Source organism: Coregonus clupeaformis, chromosome 15 (assembly GCF_020615455.1).
Source record: "Coregonus clupeaformis isolate EN_2021a chromosome 15, ASM2061545v1, whole genome shotgun sequence".
NCBI classification, from domain to species: Eukaryota; Metazoa; Chordata; class Actinopteri; order Salmoniformes; family Salmonidae; genus Coregonus; species Coregonus clupeaformis.
The window spans coordinates 34,919,096-34,935,018 of record NC_059206.1 but is presented as its reverse complement, the minus strand read 5'-3'; the positions used below and the strand labels follow the sequence as shown (position 1 = coordinate 34,935,018).

General features: G+C 44.7%; 1 protein-coding gene across 1 annotated transcript in view; it reads right to left on the bottom strand.

The window, feature by feature from the left end:
• Positions 1-15,923, bottom strand: part of LOC121582487 (astrotactin-2) — a 537,985-nt gene that overhangs the window by 385,351 nt on the left and 136,711 nt on the right. The window contains exon 3 of the mRNA XM_041898306.2: positions 12,382-12,823. Coding sequence (XP_041754240.1) covers positions 12,382-12,823 — 442 coding nt within the window. The remainder of the gene's footprint in view (positions 1-12,381; positions 12,824-15,923) is intronic.

The following is a 15,923-nucleotide window of genomic DNA, read 5'->3' as shown; positions in this document are numbered from 1 at the left end:
GGTTTAAGTTAATGTTGCGCCTCAGGCAGTTAAAGCCTGTTTTCGGACCCTGCTTTTGGAAATGTTGAGAGGTAAGAGAAGTGGAAATAGTAGCTATAATGTATCTGAAAGGAATACATAAGCCAGCTGGAGAACTTTATAAGCAATTTTCTACAGGCAGGAAATGAAATCTAGCCTAAATAACCCAATATAATCAGGAGTTAGCGCCAGATCATTTGTATGATAATAGAAAATTATACAGGGCTATTTTGGAGAGTACATCCACCTGTTGCCTTAATTGGTGTGCCAAAATGATAGACATGAGAGAAAGCAAACCAGGCAATTTCTCTCTGATAAAAAATGAGGATAGAGAAAATATGTGTCTATCTTTGATATAAATGTTCTGGTTTGTTGTATGTGGAGATTGCAGTGGGTAGTGCAAAAGTGTATGACTTTCTACCCTGAAGGCATGGATATAAGACTAGAAACACATCCTTGTTTGTGACTTTTGTGCCAAATCCCCATTGATGTGAAACGTGAGTGCAACTCTCCTGTTGACATCAATGTACAGTGGGGAGAACAAGTATTTGATACACTGCCGATTTTGCAGGTTTTCCTACTTACAAAGCATGTAGAGGTCTGTAATTTGTATCATAGGTACACTTCAACTGTCAGAGATGGAATCTAAAACCAAAATCCAGAAAATCACATTGTATGATTTTTAAGTAATTAATTTGCATTTTATTTTATCAGAAAAGCAGAACTTAATATTTGGTACAGAAAACGTTGTTTGCAATTACAGAGATCCAGGTTTGCACACACTGCAGCAGGGATTTTGGCCCACTCCTCCATACAGACCTTCTCCAGATCCTTCAGGTTTCGGTCGCTGGGCAATACGGACTTTCAGCTCCCTCCAAAGATTTTCTATTGGGTTCAGGTCTGGAGACTGGCTAGGTCACTCCAGGACCTTGAGATGCTTCTTACGGAGCCACTCCTTAGTTGCCCTGGCTGTGTGTTTCGGGTCATTGTCATGCTGGAAGACCCAGCCACGACCCATCTTCAATGCTCTTACTGAGGGAAGGAGGTTGTTGGCCAAGATCTCGCGATACATGGCCCCATCCATCCTACCCTTAATATGGTGCAGTTGTCCTGTCCCCTTTGCAGAAAAGCATCCCCAAAGAATGATGTTTCCACCTCCATGCTTCACGGTTGGGATGGTGTTCTTGGGGTTGTACTCATCCTTCTTCTTCCTCCAAACACGGCGAGTGGAGTTTAGACCAAAAAGCTCTATTTTTGTCTCATCAGACCACATGACCTTCTCCCATTCCTCCTCTGGATCATCCAGATGGTCATTGGCAAACTTCAGACGGGCCTGGACATGCGCTGGCTTGAGCAGGGGGACCTCACGTGCGCTGCAGGATTTTAATCCTTGACGGCGTAGTGTGGTACTAATGGTTTTCTTTGAGACTGTGGTCCCAGCTCTCTTCAGGTCATTGACCAGGTCCTGCCGTGTATTTCTGGGCTGATCCCTCACCTTCTTCATGATCATTGATGCCCCACGAGGTGAGATCTTGCATGGAGCCCCAGACCGAGGGTGATTGACCGTCATCTTGAACTTCTTCCATTTTCTAATAATTGCGCCAACAGTTGTTGCCTTCTCACCAAGCTGCTTGCCTATTGTCCTGTAGCCCATCCCAGCCTTGTGCAGGTCTACAATTGTATCCCTGATGTCCTTACACAGCTCTCTGGTCTTGGCCGTTGTGGAGAGGAGGGAGTCTGTTTGATTGAGTGTGTGGACAGGTGTCTTTTATACAGGTAACGAGTTCAAACAGGTGCAGTTAATACAGGTAATGAGTGGAGAACAGGAGGGCTTCTTAAATAAAAAATTTACAGGTCTGTGAGAGCCGGAATTCATACTGGTTGATAGGTGATCAAATACTTATGTCATGCAATAAAATGCAAATTAATTACTTAAAAATCAAACAATGTGATTTTCTAGATTTTTGTTTTAGATTCCGTCTCTCACAGTTGAAGTGTACATATGATAAAAAAATTACAGACCTCTACATGCTTTGTAAGTAGGAAAACCTGCAAAATCGGAAGTGTATCAAATACTTGTTCTCCCCACTGTATGATTTGTGGCAAATTTGTCTACAGTTTAAGAAGAAGATGATGCAAGATAGAAGACATCATTATGAGAATAGAAACCTGCGGACTGGGGGATGTTATGTTTTTCCTCTGTTTACTTGCTCTTCTATGAGATATCTCTCTCTCTCTCTCTCTCTCTCTCTCTCTCTCTCTCTCTCTCTCTCTCTCTCTCTCTCTCTCTCTCTCTCTCTCTCTCTCTCTCTCTCTCTCTCTCTCTCTCTCTCTCTCTCTCTCTCTCTCTCTCTCTCTCTCTCTCTCTCTCTCTCTCTCTCTCTCTCTCTCTCTCTCTCTCTCTCTCTCCTCTCTCTCTCTCTCTCTCTCTCTCTCTCTCTCTCTCTCTCTCTGGGAGTTTTATGTTAATTTATTTACTTGTGTAAACTGTGGATGTGTGTGGATGCATGAAAGTGTGTGTGTGTACCTCTGTGAGTGCTTGTGTAACTATGTGTAATGCTCCTCACAGTTTCAGACATCATTTCAAAAGGGACCACCTGTGGAGATAATACAAGCCAGGGACGTTATTTCACTTGACAGGCAGCAAACGCATCAGACAGGGGCCAGCCAAGCTGCCATTAGCAGTGTTTGTGCAGTCCACTGAGCCTGGGTAACTGGCTCGTCAGGGAGTCCCTGTCCAAGTGGCCAGCGTTGCTCTGCAATGGGTGATTGTACATTGAGTGGGATATAAAGGGCAGGATGCTCTTTCCTGGCGTACAGTATACACCCTGCCACATATTCTTCTGAGCTCATCACCAAGCTCGGGACCCTGTGACTGAACAACTCCCTCTGCAACTGGATCCTGGACTTTCTGATTGGCCTCCCCCAGGTGGTGAGGGTAGGTAACAACACATCTCCCACTCTGACCGTCAACACGGGGGCCCTACAGGGGTGCGTGCTTAGTTCCCTCCTTTACTCCTTATTCACCCACGACTGTGTGGCCACGCAGAACTCCAACACCATCATCAAGTTTGCTGACTACACGATGTGGTAGGCCTGATCACCGACGGTGATGAGACAGCCTACAGGGAGGTCAGAGACCTGGCTGTGTGGTGCCAGGACAACAAACTCTCCCTCAACGTCAGCAAGACCAAAGAGCTGATCATGGACTACAGGAAACGGAGAGGCGAGCAGGCCCCCCATCCACATAGACAGGGCTGTAGTGGAGCGGGTCGAGAGCTACAACTTCCTCGGTTATTCACACCAGAACAGTTGTGAAGGAGGCACGACAACGCCTCTTCCCCCTTAGGAGGTTGAAAATATTTGCCATGGCCCCTCATGTCCTCATAAAGTTCTACAACTACACCATTGAGAGCATATTGACTGGCTGCATCACCGCTTGGTATGGCAACTGCACCACTCTCGATCGCAAGGCACTAGTGGTACGGACGGTCCAGTACATTAATGGGGCTGATTTCCCTGCCATCCAGGACCTCTAGAACATTGTCAAAGACCCCAGCCACCCAAGCCATAGACTGTTCACTCTGCTACCGCACATCAAGCAGTACCGGAGCGCCAAGTCTGTGACCAAAAGGCTGCTGAACAGCTTCTATCTCCAAGCCATAAGACTGCTGAACAGTTAATGAAAGGGCTACCAGGACTATTTTTATACCCCCCTTACCTTGTCACAACACAACTGATTGGATCAAATGCATTAAGAAGGAAATAAATTCCACAAATCTTAAATTTTAAATCCACTTTTAAGAAAGCACACCTGTTAATTGAAATGTATTCCAGGTGACTACCTCATGAAGCTGGTTGAAATAATTCCAAGAGTGTGCAAAGCTGTCATCAAGGCAAAGGGTGGCTATTTGAAGAATCTCAAATATAAAATATATTTTGATTTGTTTAACACTTTTTTGGTTACTACATGATTCCATATGTGTTATTTCATAGTTTGATGTCTTCACTATTATTCTACAATGTAACAAATAGTAAAAATAAAGAAAAACCCTTGAATGAGTAGGTGTGTCCAAACTTTTGACTGGTACTGCACATATTACCTCAATTACCCCATACCCCTGCACATTGACTCAGTACTGCTACTCCCTGTGTATAGCTTCGCTATTGTTATTTATTGTGTTACTATTTTCTATTTTTATTTGCTAATTATCTTACCTTTTAACTCTGGTAAGGGCATTGTTGAGAAAGTGCTTGTAAGTTTGCATTTCACGGTGAAGTCTACACCTGTTGTGTTCGGCACACGTGACAAATACAATTCTATTTGATTTGATCCTCTTCAGCACACACAGTCAATTATGAATTTTATGAATATTTTTCTTGGTGCAGAGCCTGTAGAGCTAACAACATGATTCAATACGAGTGGGAATGTAAATACACAAGAATAAAACAATTATAATTGAAAAGTGTTTTGCCAATGTCACAATAATTCACAGACCCAATAAACTGTGATCTTCTGGTTCTTATTTATGGTTATAAATTAATAATCTAATACAGTGTAGCCAAGCGGATGGCTTCAATTGCTGGTGACGTAACGTAAGTGGCAGAAACATCACAAGTACATTAAGAGCAAAGGGTGGTCCTCACTGCAGGGGTGACGAGATGGGTGCCAGCGGGGGCTGATGGTAATTGCGGTCCTGGAGGCTGTCACATGTGCTGTGAGGTCCCCGGCACGGTGCTGAGTTATGTGGTACCTGATTTATGGAACACCATTGCCCACCATGTGCCCAGTACACCAGGGCCCCGCTGAACAACCACATGACAGGCCTTGTTTGTTTGGAAGCCCTGTGTAAAGATTCAGCCACACATAGGAACCTGTGAGGCATGCGCCATAATGTCTCCAGATAGGGTTATTCAGTGGGCTGAGAATGAGGTAATCTGTCAGCTGAGACAGACAAATAAAGGAGTGCCTGGTATTTGGAAACCTTTGGGAGGCGCGCTGATAACAGGTAGAGTGAGTTAATCGGCTCTGCATTCAAAATGTATGGCTTTGTAGGGGAGAGTGGGTGAAAGCATCCACATAAATGATTGTTGTAAATGGCTAATTATTAGAAATGCTTGGAGGCTTGTGTTATGGGAGAAGGATGCTTCAGTATTTAGGGCCAGGAGTTTTTCCTACCTTGTGACATGACCATATAAAACTCCAGGCCCCAGTTAAGGGCTATATCTAGGGCTTGGTGGTTTTCCTGCATAGGTCACGTTAGTCAGGAAAAACTCATGGCCCTACAAATAAATTATACACCCAAATCTAAACTAACTAGCACATATTCTATTCTGATATCCATTATGCACAGGATGACAAGGAGGAGACAACAAGTACCTTTCTCCCTATGAAGAGCCTTTGATGTAAATTAAAACCAGTGTCCCAGACCTCCCCTTAGTGGCCTGTGCCCTGTAGCTGCTCCCCTCATTGTTTGGTGACAATACCTTACAGCTAGTGATTAACATAAGGACATGTTTGTAAAAGCAGCCGATACCAGCATTCTTCCCTCTCTCCTCTCTTCCGTTGCTCTACCTCTCTCTCTCTCTCTCTCTCTCTCTCTCTCTCTCTCTCTCTCTCTCTCTCTCTCTCTCTCTCTCTCTCTCTCTTTTTTTTCTCTCTCTCTCTCTCTCTCTCTCTCTCTCTCTCTCTCTCTCTCTCTCTCTCTCTCTCTCTCTCTCTCTCTCTCTCTCTCTCTCTCTCTCTCTCTCTCTCTCTCTCTCTCTCTCTCTCTCTCTCTCTCTCTCTCTCTCTCTCTCTCTCTCTCTCTCTCTCAGGGGAGTCAAGCTGAATTAACCTTCAACCTGTCTCCTTGTTGCACGATTTAATTCAATTTTTCTGCAGTTTATAAACGGGCCAAGCTTGAAGACCTTGTTTTATTTTACTGGCTGCGAATAGAGAAAATGGAGAATGAAGGGAAAATGGGGCGAGTGGCAAGGCTAATCTCTCAGAGAGCAGGTTTCAAGTGTCTGGAGTTTGTTTGTTTTTGGAACAAGAAGGTACTAGACAATGCAACAAGTGTTCATCTTTGTTCATAGGTAATTCTGCCAAAAAAGAAAGCAGAAAAAAATAACAAAATACACCCCTGTTGATTTCCACAGAGTATATAATGTCACAAACAAGGTCATGATGCAAATATCCCCAGCTTTGAATTAATTGAGGCGATTACTTATGCAAGCTTGCCGGCCGTATGGTGGATGTGTTTACGCGGAGCTGAACCTGTGCCAAGAGGATACACTTCATGATTTATTCAAGGCAAAGGCCCCTTCTGGATTGTCTGTATCACTTTGAGATATATACTGAGCATCATTAAGCAAAATCTGGGGGGTGATATTATATACTAAATTACCAAAAGTATGTGGACACCTGCTCATCGAACATCTCCTTCCAAAATAATGGGCATTAATATGGAGTTAGTCACCCCTTTGCTGCTATAACAGCCTCCACTCTACTGGTAAGGCTTTCAACTAGATGCGGGGACATCCTTCCATTCAGCCACTAGAGCATTAGTGATGTCAGGCACTGATGTTGGACGATTAGGCCTGGCTCGCAGTCGGCGTTCCAATTCATCCAAAAGGTGTTCGATGGGGTTGAGGTCAGGGCTCTGTGCAGGCCAGTCAAGTTCTTCCACACCGATCTCGACAAACCATTTCTGTATTGACCTCGCTTTGTGCATGGGGTCATTGTCATGCTGAAACAGGAAAGGGCCTTCCCCAAACTGTTGCCACAAAGTTGGAAGCACAGAATCGTCTAGAATGTAATTGTATGCTGTAACGTTAATATTTCCCTTCACTGGAACTAAGGGGCCTAGCCCGAACCATGAAAAACAGCCCCTGGCCATTATTCCTCCTCCACCAAACTTTACAGTTGACACTATGCATTGGGGCAGGTAGCGTTCTCCTGGCATCCGCCAAACCCAGATTCGTTCGTCAGACTGCCAGACGGTGAAGCGTGATTCATCACTCCAGAGAACGCGTTTCCACTGCTCCAGAGTCCAATGGCGGCGAGCTTTACACAACTCCAGCCGATGCTTAGCATTGCATATGGTGATCTTAGGCTTGTGTGCAGCTGCTAGGCCACGGAAACCCATTTCATGAAGCTCACTACGAACAGATATTGTGCTGATGTTGCTTCCAGAGGCAGTTTGGAACTCGGTAGTGAATGTTGCAACCGAGGACAGATGATTTGTACGTGCTACGCACTTCAGCACTCAGCGGTCACGTTCTGTGAGCCCTACCACGTCGCGGTTGAGACGTTGTTTCTCCTAGACGTTTCCACTTCACAATAACAGCACTTACAGTTAACCGGGGCAGCTCTAGCAGGGCAGAAATTTTATGAACTGACTTGTTTGAAAGGTTCCATCCTATGACGGTGCCACGTTAAAAGTAACTGAGTTCTTCAGTAAGGCCTTTCTGCTGCCAATGTTTGTCCACTAATTTGAAGGAGTGTCCACATACTTTTGTTTATACAGTGCATTCGGAAAGTATTCAGACCCCATAATGACAAAGTGAAAACAGGTTTATAGAAATGTTTGCAAAACAAACAAAAAATCTGAAATCTCTTATTTACAGACACTTTTCTCTGAGACTCGAAATTGTGCTTGGGTGCATCCTGTTTCCATTGATCATCCTTGAGATGTTTCTACAACTTGATTGGAGTCCACCTGTGGTCAATTCAATTGATTGGACATTATTTGGAAAGGCACACACCTGTCTATATAAGGTCCCACAGTTGACAGTGCATGTCAGAGCAAAAACCAAGCCATGAGGTCGAAGGACTTGTCCGTAGAGCTCCGAGACAGGATTGTGTCAAGGCACATATCTGGGGAAGGGTAAATAAAAATGTCTGCAGCATTGTAGGTCCCCAAGAACACAGTGGCCTCCATCATTAAATGGAAGAAGTTTGGAACAACCAAGACTCTTCCTAGAGCTGGCCGCCCGGCCAAACTGAGCAATCGGGGCAGAAAGGGCCTTGGTCAGGGAGGTGACCAAGAACCCGATAGTCACTCTGACAGTGCTCCAGAGTTCCTCTGTGGAGATGGGAGAACCTTCCAGAAGGACAACCATCTCTGCAGCACTCCACCAATCAGGACTTTATGGTAGAGTGGCCAGACGGAAGCCGCTCCTCAGTAAAAGGCACATGACAGCCCGCTTGGAGTTTGCCAAAAGGCATCTAAAGGACTCTCAGACCATGAGAAACAAGATTCTCTGGTCTGATGAAACCAAGATTGAACTCTTTGGCCTGAATGCCAAGCATCACATCTGGAGGAAACCTGGCACCATCCCTACGGTGAAGCATGGTGGTGGCAGCATCATGCTGTGGGGATGTTTTTCAGCGGCAGGGACTGGGAGACTAGTCAGGATCGAGAGAAAGATGAATGGAGCAAAGTACAGAGAGATCCTTGATGAAACCCTGCTCTAGAGCGCTCACGACCTCGGACTGGGGCCAATGTTCACCTTCCAACAGGACAATGACCCTAAGCACACAGCCAAGACAACGCAGGAGTGGCTTCGGGACAAGTCTCTGAATGTCATTGAGTGGCCCAGCCAGAACCCGGACTTGAACCCGATCAAACATCACTGGAGAGACCTGAAAATAGCTGTGCAGCGACGCTCCCCATCCAACCTGAAAGAGCTTGAGAGTATCTGCAGAGAAGAATGGGAGAAACTCCCCAAATATATTTGTGCCAAGCTTGTTGCGTTATACACAAGAATACTCGAGGCTGTAATCGCTGCCAAAGGTGCTTCAACAAAGTACTGCCTAAAGGGTCTGAATACTTATGTAAATATTTTTTTTTTCTTAAATACATTTTCAAATAAGGCTGTAACGTAACAAAATGTGGAAAAAGTTAAGGGGTCTGAATACTTTCCGAATGCACTGTATAGTGTATCATAGTGTTGTACTAGACCAAGGACATTCCAAAAGCTAACATTGCACTTTCAAAACACTTTCATGAGAGAAAATAAGCTCTTTTATAATTTGAATGTCAGCATATGCAATGATTTCTTCATACAACTAATATTTTTCTGTGATTCTTCATATCAGTACTTAAATTATTCAATCAAGCCAAACATTGAAGCCATTTGAAAACATGCTGCTGCTCTTTAAAATAAAGAAAAATCCAGGCACATTTTCAGTGGCATTACACTTGACCCTCTTATGTACAGCAATCTGGCCCTACTGCTGTTGGCTTGACAGAGAACGCCTCCCTCCATTGAAAACTTGGATCACTAAAGTGTTACCCTTTCCGCTACAGCTGAATAATGCAAGGTTCCTTTCCCAAAAGAAAATGTATCACATAAATAAACAACATTCAATTAAAGTATGGCTGTGTCCTGATCCCTGTTGTGGGTTCAGGAAGTGGAGTTTGGCTACATTGCTTTTTGCTGAATGATAAATACAAGTAGAGACAGGAGGGCAGCCCCAGGAAACAAGATGTTAAACTTTGCCATGCATAATTTAACATGACATGAATAGCGTTCAGACTAAAAAGCCACCGTTGCAATCTGCCATCCCTCCATTATTATAGCTAAACTTTTCTGAGGTGCAGTTTGGGGTTCAACGCAGATAGTGTCATCTATGGCTATTAGAGTGACCTGCAGTCACATTTAATCCACAACCAGAATTAACTGCGGATACTTTTAGGCTTTTTTTCAGATGACACTCAGATGACACAATTTCCTCATCTATTTTCTACACTTTATTCTATAAAAAAAACTATGGATTACATATTCACCCAGGATACATTTTCTAACATGGCATTTACCAAGAGGATGGAGATGGAGTTTTAAAGGAAAACACATATTACTTTTGGTAGATTTCTACTTTTTGAGGTAATCCTATCTGAGTCATAAAATAGTAACAGTGATTAGGCAAAATCTGTTGTGTGTAGAATAGTTTAAGTGTAACATACAGTGCCCCTACCCCCCATCGGGGCATGGACTCTACAAGGTGTCGAAAGAGTTCCACAGATATGCTGGCCCATGTTGACTCCAATGCTTCCCACAGTTGTGTCAACTTGGACGGCTGGATGTCCTTTGGGTGGTGGACCACTCTTGATACACAAGGGGAACTGTGAAAAACCCTGCAGCGTTGCAGTTCTTGACACAAACCAGTGCAACTGGCACCTACTACCATTACACGTTCAAAGGTACTTAAATCTTTTGTCTTGCCCATTCACCCTCTGAATGGCACTCATACACAATCCATGTCTCGAGGCTTAAAAATCTCCTCCCCTTCATACATTTACATTTTACCAGACTCTCTTATCCTGAGCGACTTATAGTAGTGAGTGCATACATTTTCATCCGTACTGGTCCCCCGTAGGCATCAAACCCACAACCCTGTGCCATCTTCTACCAACTGAGCCACACAGGACATTACACTGATTGAAGTGGATTTAACAAGTGACATCAATAAGGGATTATAGCTTTCACCTGGATTCACCTGGTCAGTCTATGTCATGGAAAGAGCAGGTGTCCTTAATGTCTTGTACACTCAGTGTATACTGGCACCCTTGCACTTTAAAAAAAATACTCCTTATTTCTTCTAAAATAAGTAGAAATTGAAAAAAAATATTTTTTCGATTTTCAACATTGCTGGACAAATGTTTCTGGTTTTTATCTTAAGTTTTAAAAAATGATGTAGAGAAGAAAAACAAATGGCATGGACAAAATATAGCAACCAGGAGCTAATAGTTGGTTTCACAGACTTTTGGCCAAGATAACAAACACTTTTTGTAGCCATCAATGAGCTTGCTGCACATTTCTACTGGAAGTTGGCCCACTCTTCAGCTACAAACTGCTCCAAATGTACAATGTTTGAGGGGGACCCTCAACCAACTATTGTTTTCAGATCTCGCCATAGGTTTTCGATGGGATTCAGATTTGGACTCAATGCTGGCCACTCCAGAACAGTCTAGCGTTTCTTCATGAAACAATTCCTGGATGCTTTTTGATGTGTTTGGGGTTGTTGTCCTGCTGGAAGACCTAAAACCTTTGACAGAGACCCAGCAGGTTGATGTTTATTGTCATGAATCTTGCACTGGAGGCATAACTGACCGATTTCCGCTAGATGGGCCAGCTGCAAAGTCAAAATTGGCTATATCGTAAAAAATCAGGATTTTTTTTGTTTGTTGCTTTTTGGTCTTAATTTAATGATAAAGTTAGGCATTGGGTTTAGCAGTGTGGTTAAGATTACAGTCAAGGTTAGGGTGAGGTTTAAAATCAGATTTTATGACTTTGTGGCTGTCCCAGCTAGTGACCACTCAGCAGAGCTGCCTCCAGGACAAGATTAATGTCAATAAATGCCAACCTGCCTCCAAAAACCTTGATAATCTGATGATTTCATGATGCCTTACACATGTTCAAGGCCACCAGTACCAGAGGCAGCAAAGCAACTTCACAGCATTCTCAAACCTCCCCCATGTGTTATTTTCTTTAAATGCTTAATTTGGTCATTGGTAAACATAGGAAGACCCCACTGCTGAAAGATACACAAGAAACTTTGATTCAACTTAGTTTGCTAAAACCCACCTAAACAATATTACATTGTGGGGGAAATGTTCTGTGGATCAATGAAAGAGCTCTTGGGAATATAAATCAGGTCTAATGTTTACCAACAACTAAATGAAGCCTTCAAAGAAAATAACACCCTCCCTACAATTAAACGGGGGAGGTTCTATAATGGGCCTTGAACGTGTGCAAGACATCATTTATCAGCAGATTATCAAGGTGTTTTGGAGTCAAATGTTCAACCCAGTGTCCAAAAACTGGGTCTACGTTGAAGGTTGTGGGTCTTCCATTGACCCAAAACACATAAAAAAACACCAAGGAATGGTTCAAGAAGAAACGCTAGACTGCTCGAGTGGCAACTATTGAGTCCAGATCTGAATCTCATCAAAAAAATATGACGAGATCTATAATAATAATAATAATAATAATAATAATAATAATAATAATAATAATAATAATAATACATATATTCTTGAAACAGCAGTTGGTGGGGGGCACCCCTCAAATATTGCAAAATTGGAGCAGTTTGCAGCTGAAGTGTGGGACAAACTTCTAGTAGAAAGGTGCAGCAAGCGTTTGATGGCTACAAGAAGTGCCTGTCAGCAATTACTTTGGACAAAGGCTGTGCAACCAAGTAAAGGAATGAATAGGGATTTCATAGGTGGAGGATTTGTCACCAAAAGTGGTGCTTTTCAATTAAAATATTTAACAGAAATGTATGATATTCTCATTGTCTCAACAATGCTGTGACTTTTCTCTAGTCTAGTTAGTGGACTACAGTGGACTGTCACATACTAAATTGGTGCCCACCTCTTTTATCCAGACTGTGTTGGAGGGTGTCTTTCCCCTTCCTCAGGCTGTCAGTGTGCTGGTTGTGGGTATGTGTCCCTTGGCTGGGACCATACTCCTCCAGGCCCTGGACTTTCCCATCGCTCAGCTGGTTGTGGACCTGGTTGGGTGTGGAGGTGTGTGTGTGACCCATCTGATCGTCCTCATCACAGTCGTAGTCATCCAGGATTGGGGTCTCCCGGATGGGCATGCCAATGACAGAGCTGTGCTGTAGCTGGCGGGACCCCCGGAAGCTGTCCCTACCCTGGGGCCCAAGCAGCACAGAGGGGATGTAGTGGATCTCATGGGTGGCCTCAGTGCTGGCACTCTTCTGGGGGACGCGCCGACGCTTGCACCAGCGGTGACGGGTGTACAGCACCAGGGTGAAGAGGAGGATGAGCAGGAGGAGAGCGATCAGGCCTCCCTGGAAGAAAGAGGGAGAGAGAGAGAGTGAGACACAGACATAAACACATAAAGTCGTGGTCAAAAGTTTTGAGAATTACACAAGTATTGGTCTTCACAAGTTTGCTGCTTCAGTGTTTTTAGATATTTTTGTCAGATGTTACTATGATATACTGAAGTATAATTACAAGCATTCCATAAGTGTCAAAGGCTTTTATTGATAATTACATTAAGTTTATGCAAAGAGTCAATATTTGCAGTGTTGACCCTTCTTTTTCAAGACCTCTGCAATCCGATCTGACATGCTGTCAATTAACTTCTGGGCCACATCCTGACTGATGGCAGCCCATTCTTACATAATCAATGCTTGGAGTTTGTCAGCATTTGTGGGTTTTTGTTTGTCCACCCACCTCTTGAGGATTGACCACAAGTTCTCAATGGGATTAAGGTCTGGGGAGTTTCCTGGCCATGGACCCAAAATGTTAATGTTTTGTTCCACGAGCCACTTAGTTATCACTTTTGCCTTATGGCAAGGTGCTCCATCATGCTGGAAAAGCATTGGTCATCTCAAACTGTTCTTGGATGGTTGGGAGAAGTTGCTCTCGGAGGATGTGTTGGTACCATTCTTTATTAATGGCTGTGTTCTTAGGCAAAATTGTGAGTGAGCCCACTCCCTTGGCTGAGAAGCAACCCCACACATGAATGGTCTCAGGATGCTTTACTGTTGGCATGACACAGGACTGATGGTAGCGCTCACCTTGTCTTCTCCGGACAAGCTTTTTTCCGGATGCCCCAAACAATCGGAAAGGGGATTCATCAGAGAAAATGACTTTACCCCAGTCCTCAGCAGTCCAATCCCTGAACCTTTTGCAGAATATCAGTCTGTCCCTGATTTTCTTCCTGGAGAGAAGTGTCTTCCTCGCTGCCCTTCTTGACACCAGGCCATCCTCCAAAAGTCTTCGCCTCACTGTGCGTGCAGATGCACTCACACCTGCCTTCTGCCATTCCTGAGCAAGCTCTGCACTGGTGGTGCCCCGATCCCGCAGCTGAATCAACTTTAGGAGACGGTCCTGGCGCTTGCTGGACTTTCTTGGGCGCCCTGAAGCCTTGTTCACAACAATTGAACCTCTCTCCTTGAAGTTGTTGATGATCCGATAAATGGTTGATTTAGGTGCAATCTTACTAGCAGCAATATCCTTGCCTGTGCAAAGCAATGATGACGGTACATGTTTCCTTGCAGGTAACCATGGTTAACAGAGGAAGAACAATGATTTTAAGCACCACCCTCCTTTTAAAGGTTCCAGTCTGTTATTCTAACTCAATCAGCAAGACAGAGGGATCTCCAGCCTTGTCCTCATCAACACTCTCACCCGTGTTAACGAGAGAATCAATGACATGATGTCAGCTGGTCCTTTTGTGACAGGGCTGAAATGCAGTGGAAATGTTTTTTGGGGATTAAGTTCATTTTCATGGCAAAGAGGGACTTTGCAATTAATTGCAATTCATCTGAACACTCTTCATAACATTCTGGAGTATATGCAAATTACCATCATAAAAACTGAGGCAGCAGACTTTGTGAAAAGTAATATTTGTGTCATTCTCAAAACTTTTGACCACGACTGTATACAAGCACACAGACACTTACAGAAACACACAAAAATATAAATTGATAAAAAGCCAGTATGTTTAGAATAAAAATAAAATAAAAAAGGTATAATCTTCGTAAATGATATCATAGGTAGGACTGGTGGAGTTATGTAGCACATGCAGCTAACAAAAACATATGGAAATGTCTGTTCTACCCAAAATGACAACCAAATAATTGCAGCATTACCGCAAAAATGGAAGAGGAAAGTGGAAGCGGGAAAAAGTAAGGAACTTGTCTGTCGGCCCTGCATTAAAGAACATAATTGGTTAAAGAAAATTGTGTCACGGTTCAGACAGACGACAAGAGGACCACAATTGCGTCACACCAGAAAGTTTATTAAAACTTAAGGGAAAAGGGAAGTAGGGAGTGAGTGAAGGCTCCAGGGGTTATCCCGTCCAATGTGCTGGGTCTGTGCCCCCCCCCCAGTGGCAGCGGTGCGTCCGATGACGCCGGTGGTTGGTGGTCCAGAAGTCCTGGGGGGGGAGGAAACACAGACACAACGGGGCGGATGAAACAAGGCAGAAGTACAGTTCAAGGGAAATCCAAATACGTTGTAGCAAGGCAGAAGGCTGGTCAGAGTTACCGGGGTCGAAGAGTAGTCAGGAGTCGTAATGGCAGAAAGCAGGTCTGGTTTTCCTGGGGCAGAAGAGTATCCAAGAATCAGGCAGGTCCGGGGTCACAAAACAAGGGTGAGCCAGAAGCGCGAGCACACAGGTTCGGGTGTGAGCTTTGCAGACGATCTGACAAAGGAGAGCTGAGAGACGGGACTTTAAATACTGGGAGAGGTTAGTGGGTAATGCAGCGCAGCTGGCAGAGTAATTAGAGCCGAGCAGAGCAGGGACAGGTGGAGCTCGTTAGGCTGAGTAGAGAGAGAGAGTGAGCAGAGTGGAAGATAGTGGAAACACATTAAGGTGGTAACCCGGTGGAGTGAGAGGGCTCATGACAGAACCCCCCCAAGGGACGGCCCCAGAAGTCCCAAGAGCAACACCACGCCGGGCGGGAGGAGGGGGAGCCGGAGGAGGGCTAGAACTCCTCCGAACGGTCCGAGCGAACGCCCTCATCCTCGGAGGAAGCCGGAGGGCCGTGGTCGGGAGATGGGACAGGTCCCGAGACAGGATCAGGCACAGGACAGGAAGCCGAGCGGGCAGGACGGTTAGGGATCCCTCTGGGGCGGCCCCTACGGATTGCAGGTTGATCAGGATGCCGTTGGTGGAAGGCGGTGATGAGAGTCCTATCCACAATCCGACTAGCTGGCACCCAGGTCCTCTCCTCAGGTCCATAGCCCTCCCAGTCAATGAGGTACTGGAGACCCCTACCCCTCCGTCTGGACCGAAGCAGGCGGCGGACGGTGTAAACCAGACCACCATCGACGAGCCGTGGAGGAGGAGGACAAGGCGCAGCAGGGACCAGCGGACTCTCATGAATGGGCTTAATCTTAGACACATGGAAAGTGGGGTGCACCCTCATGGAATTA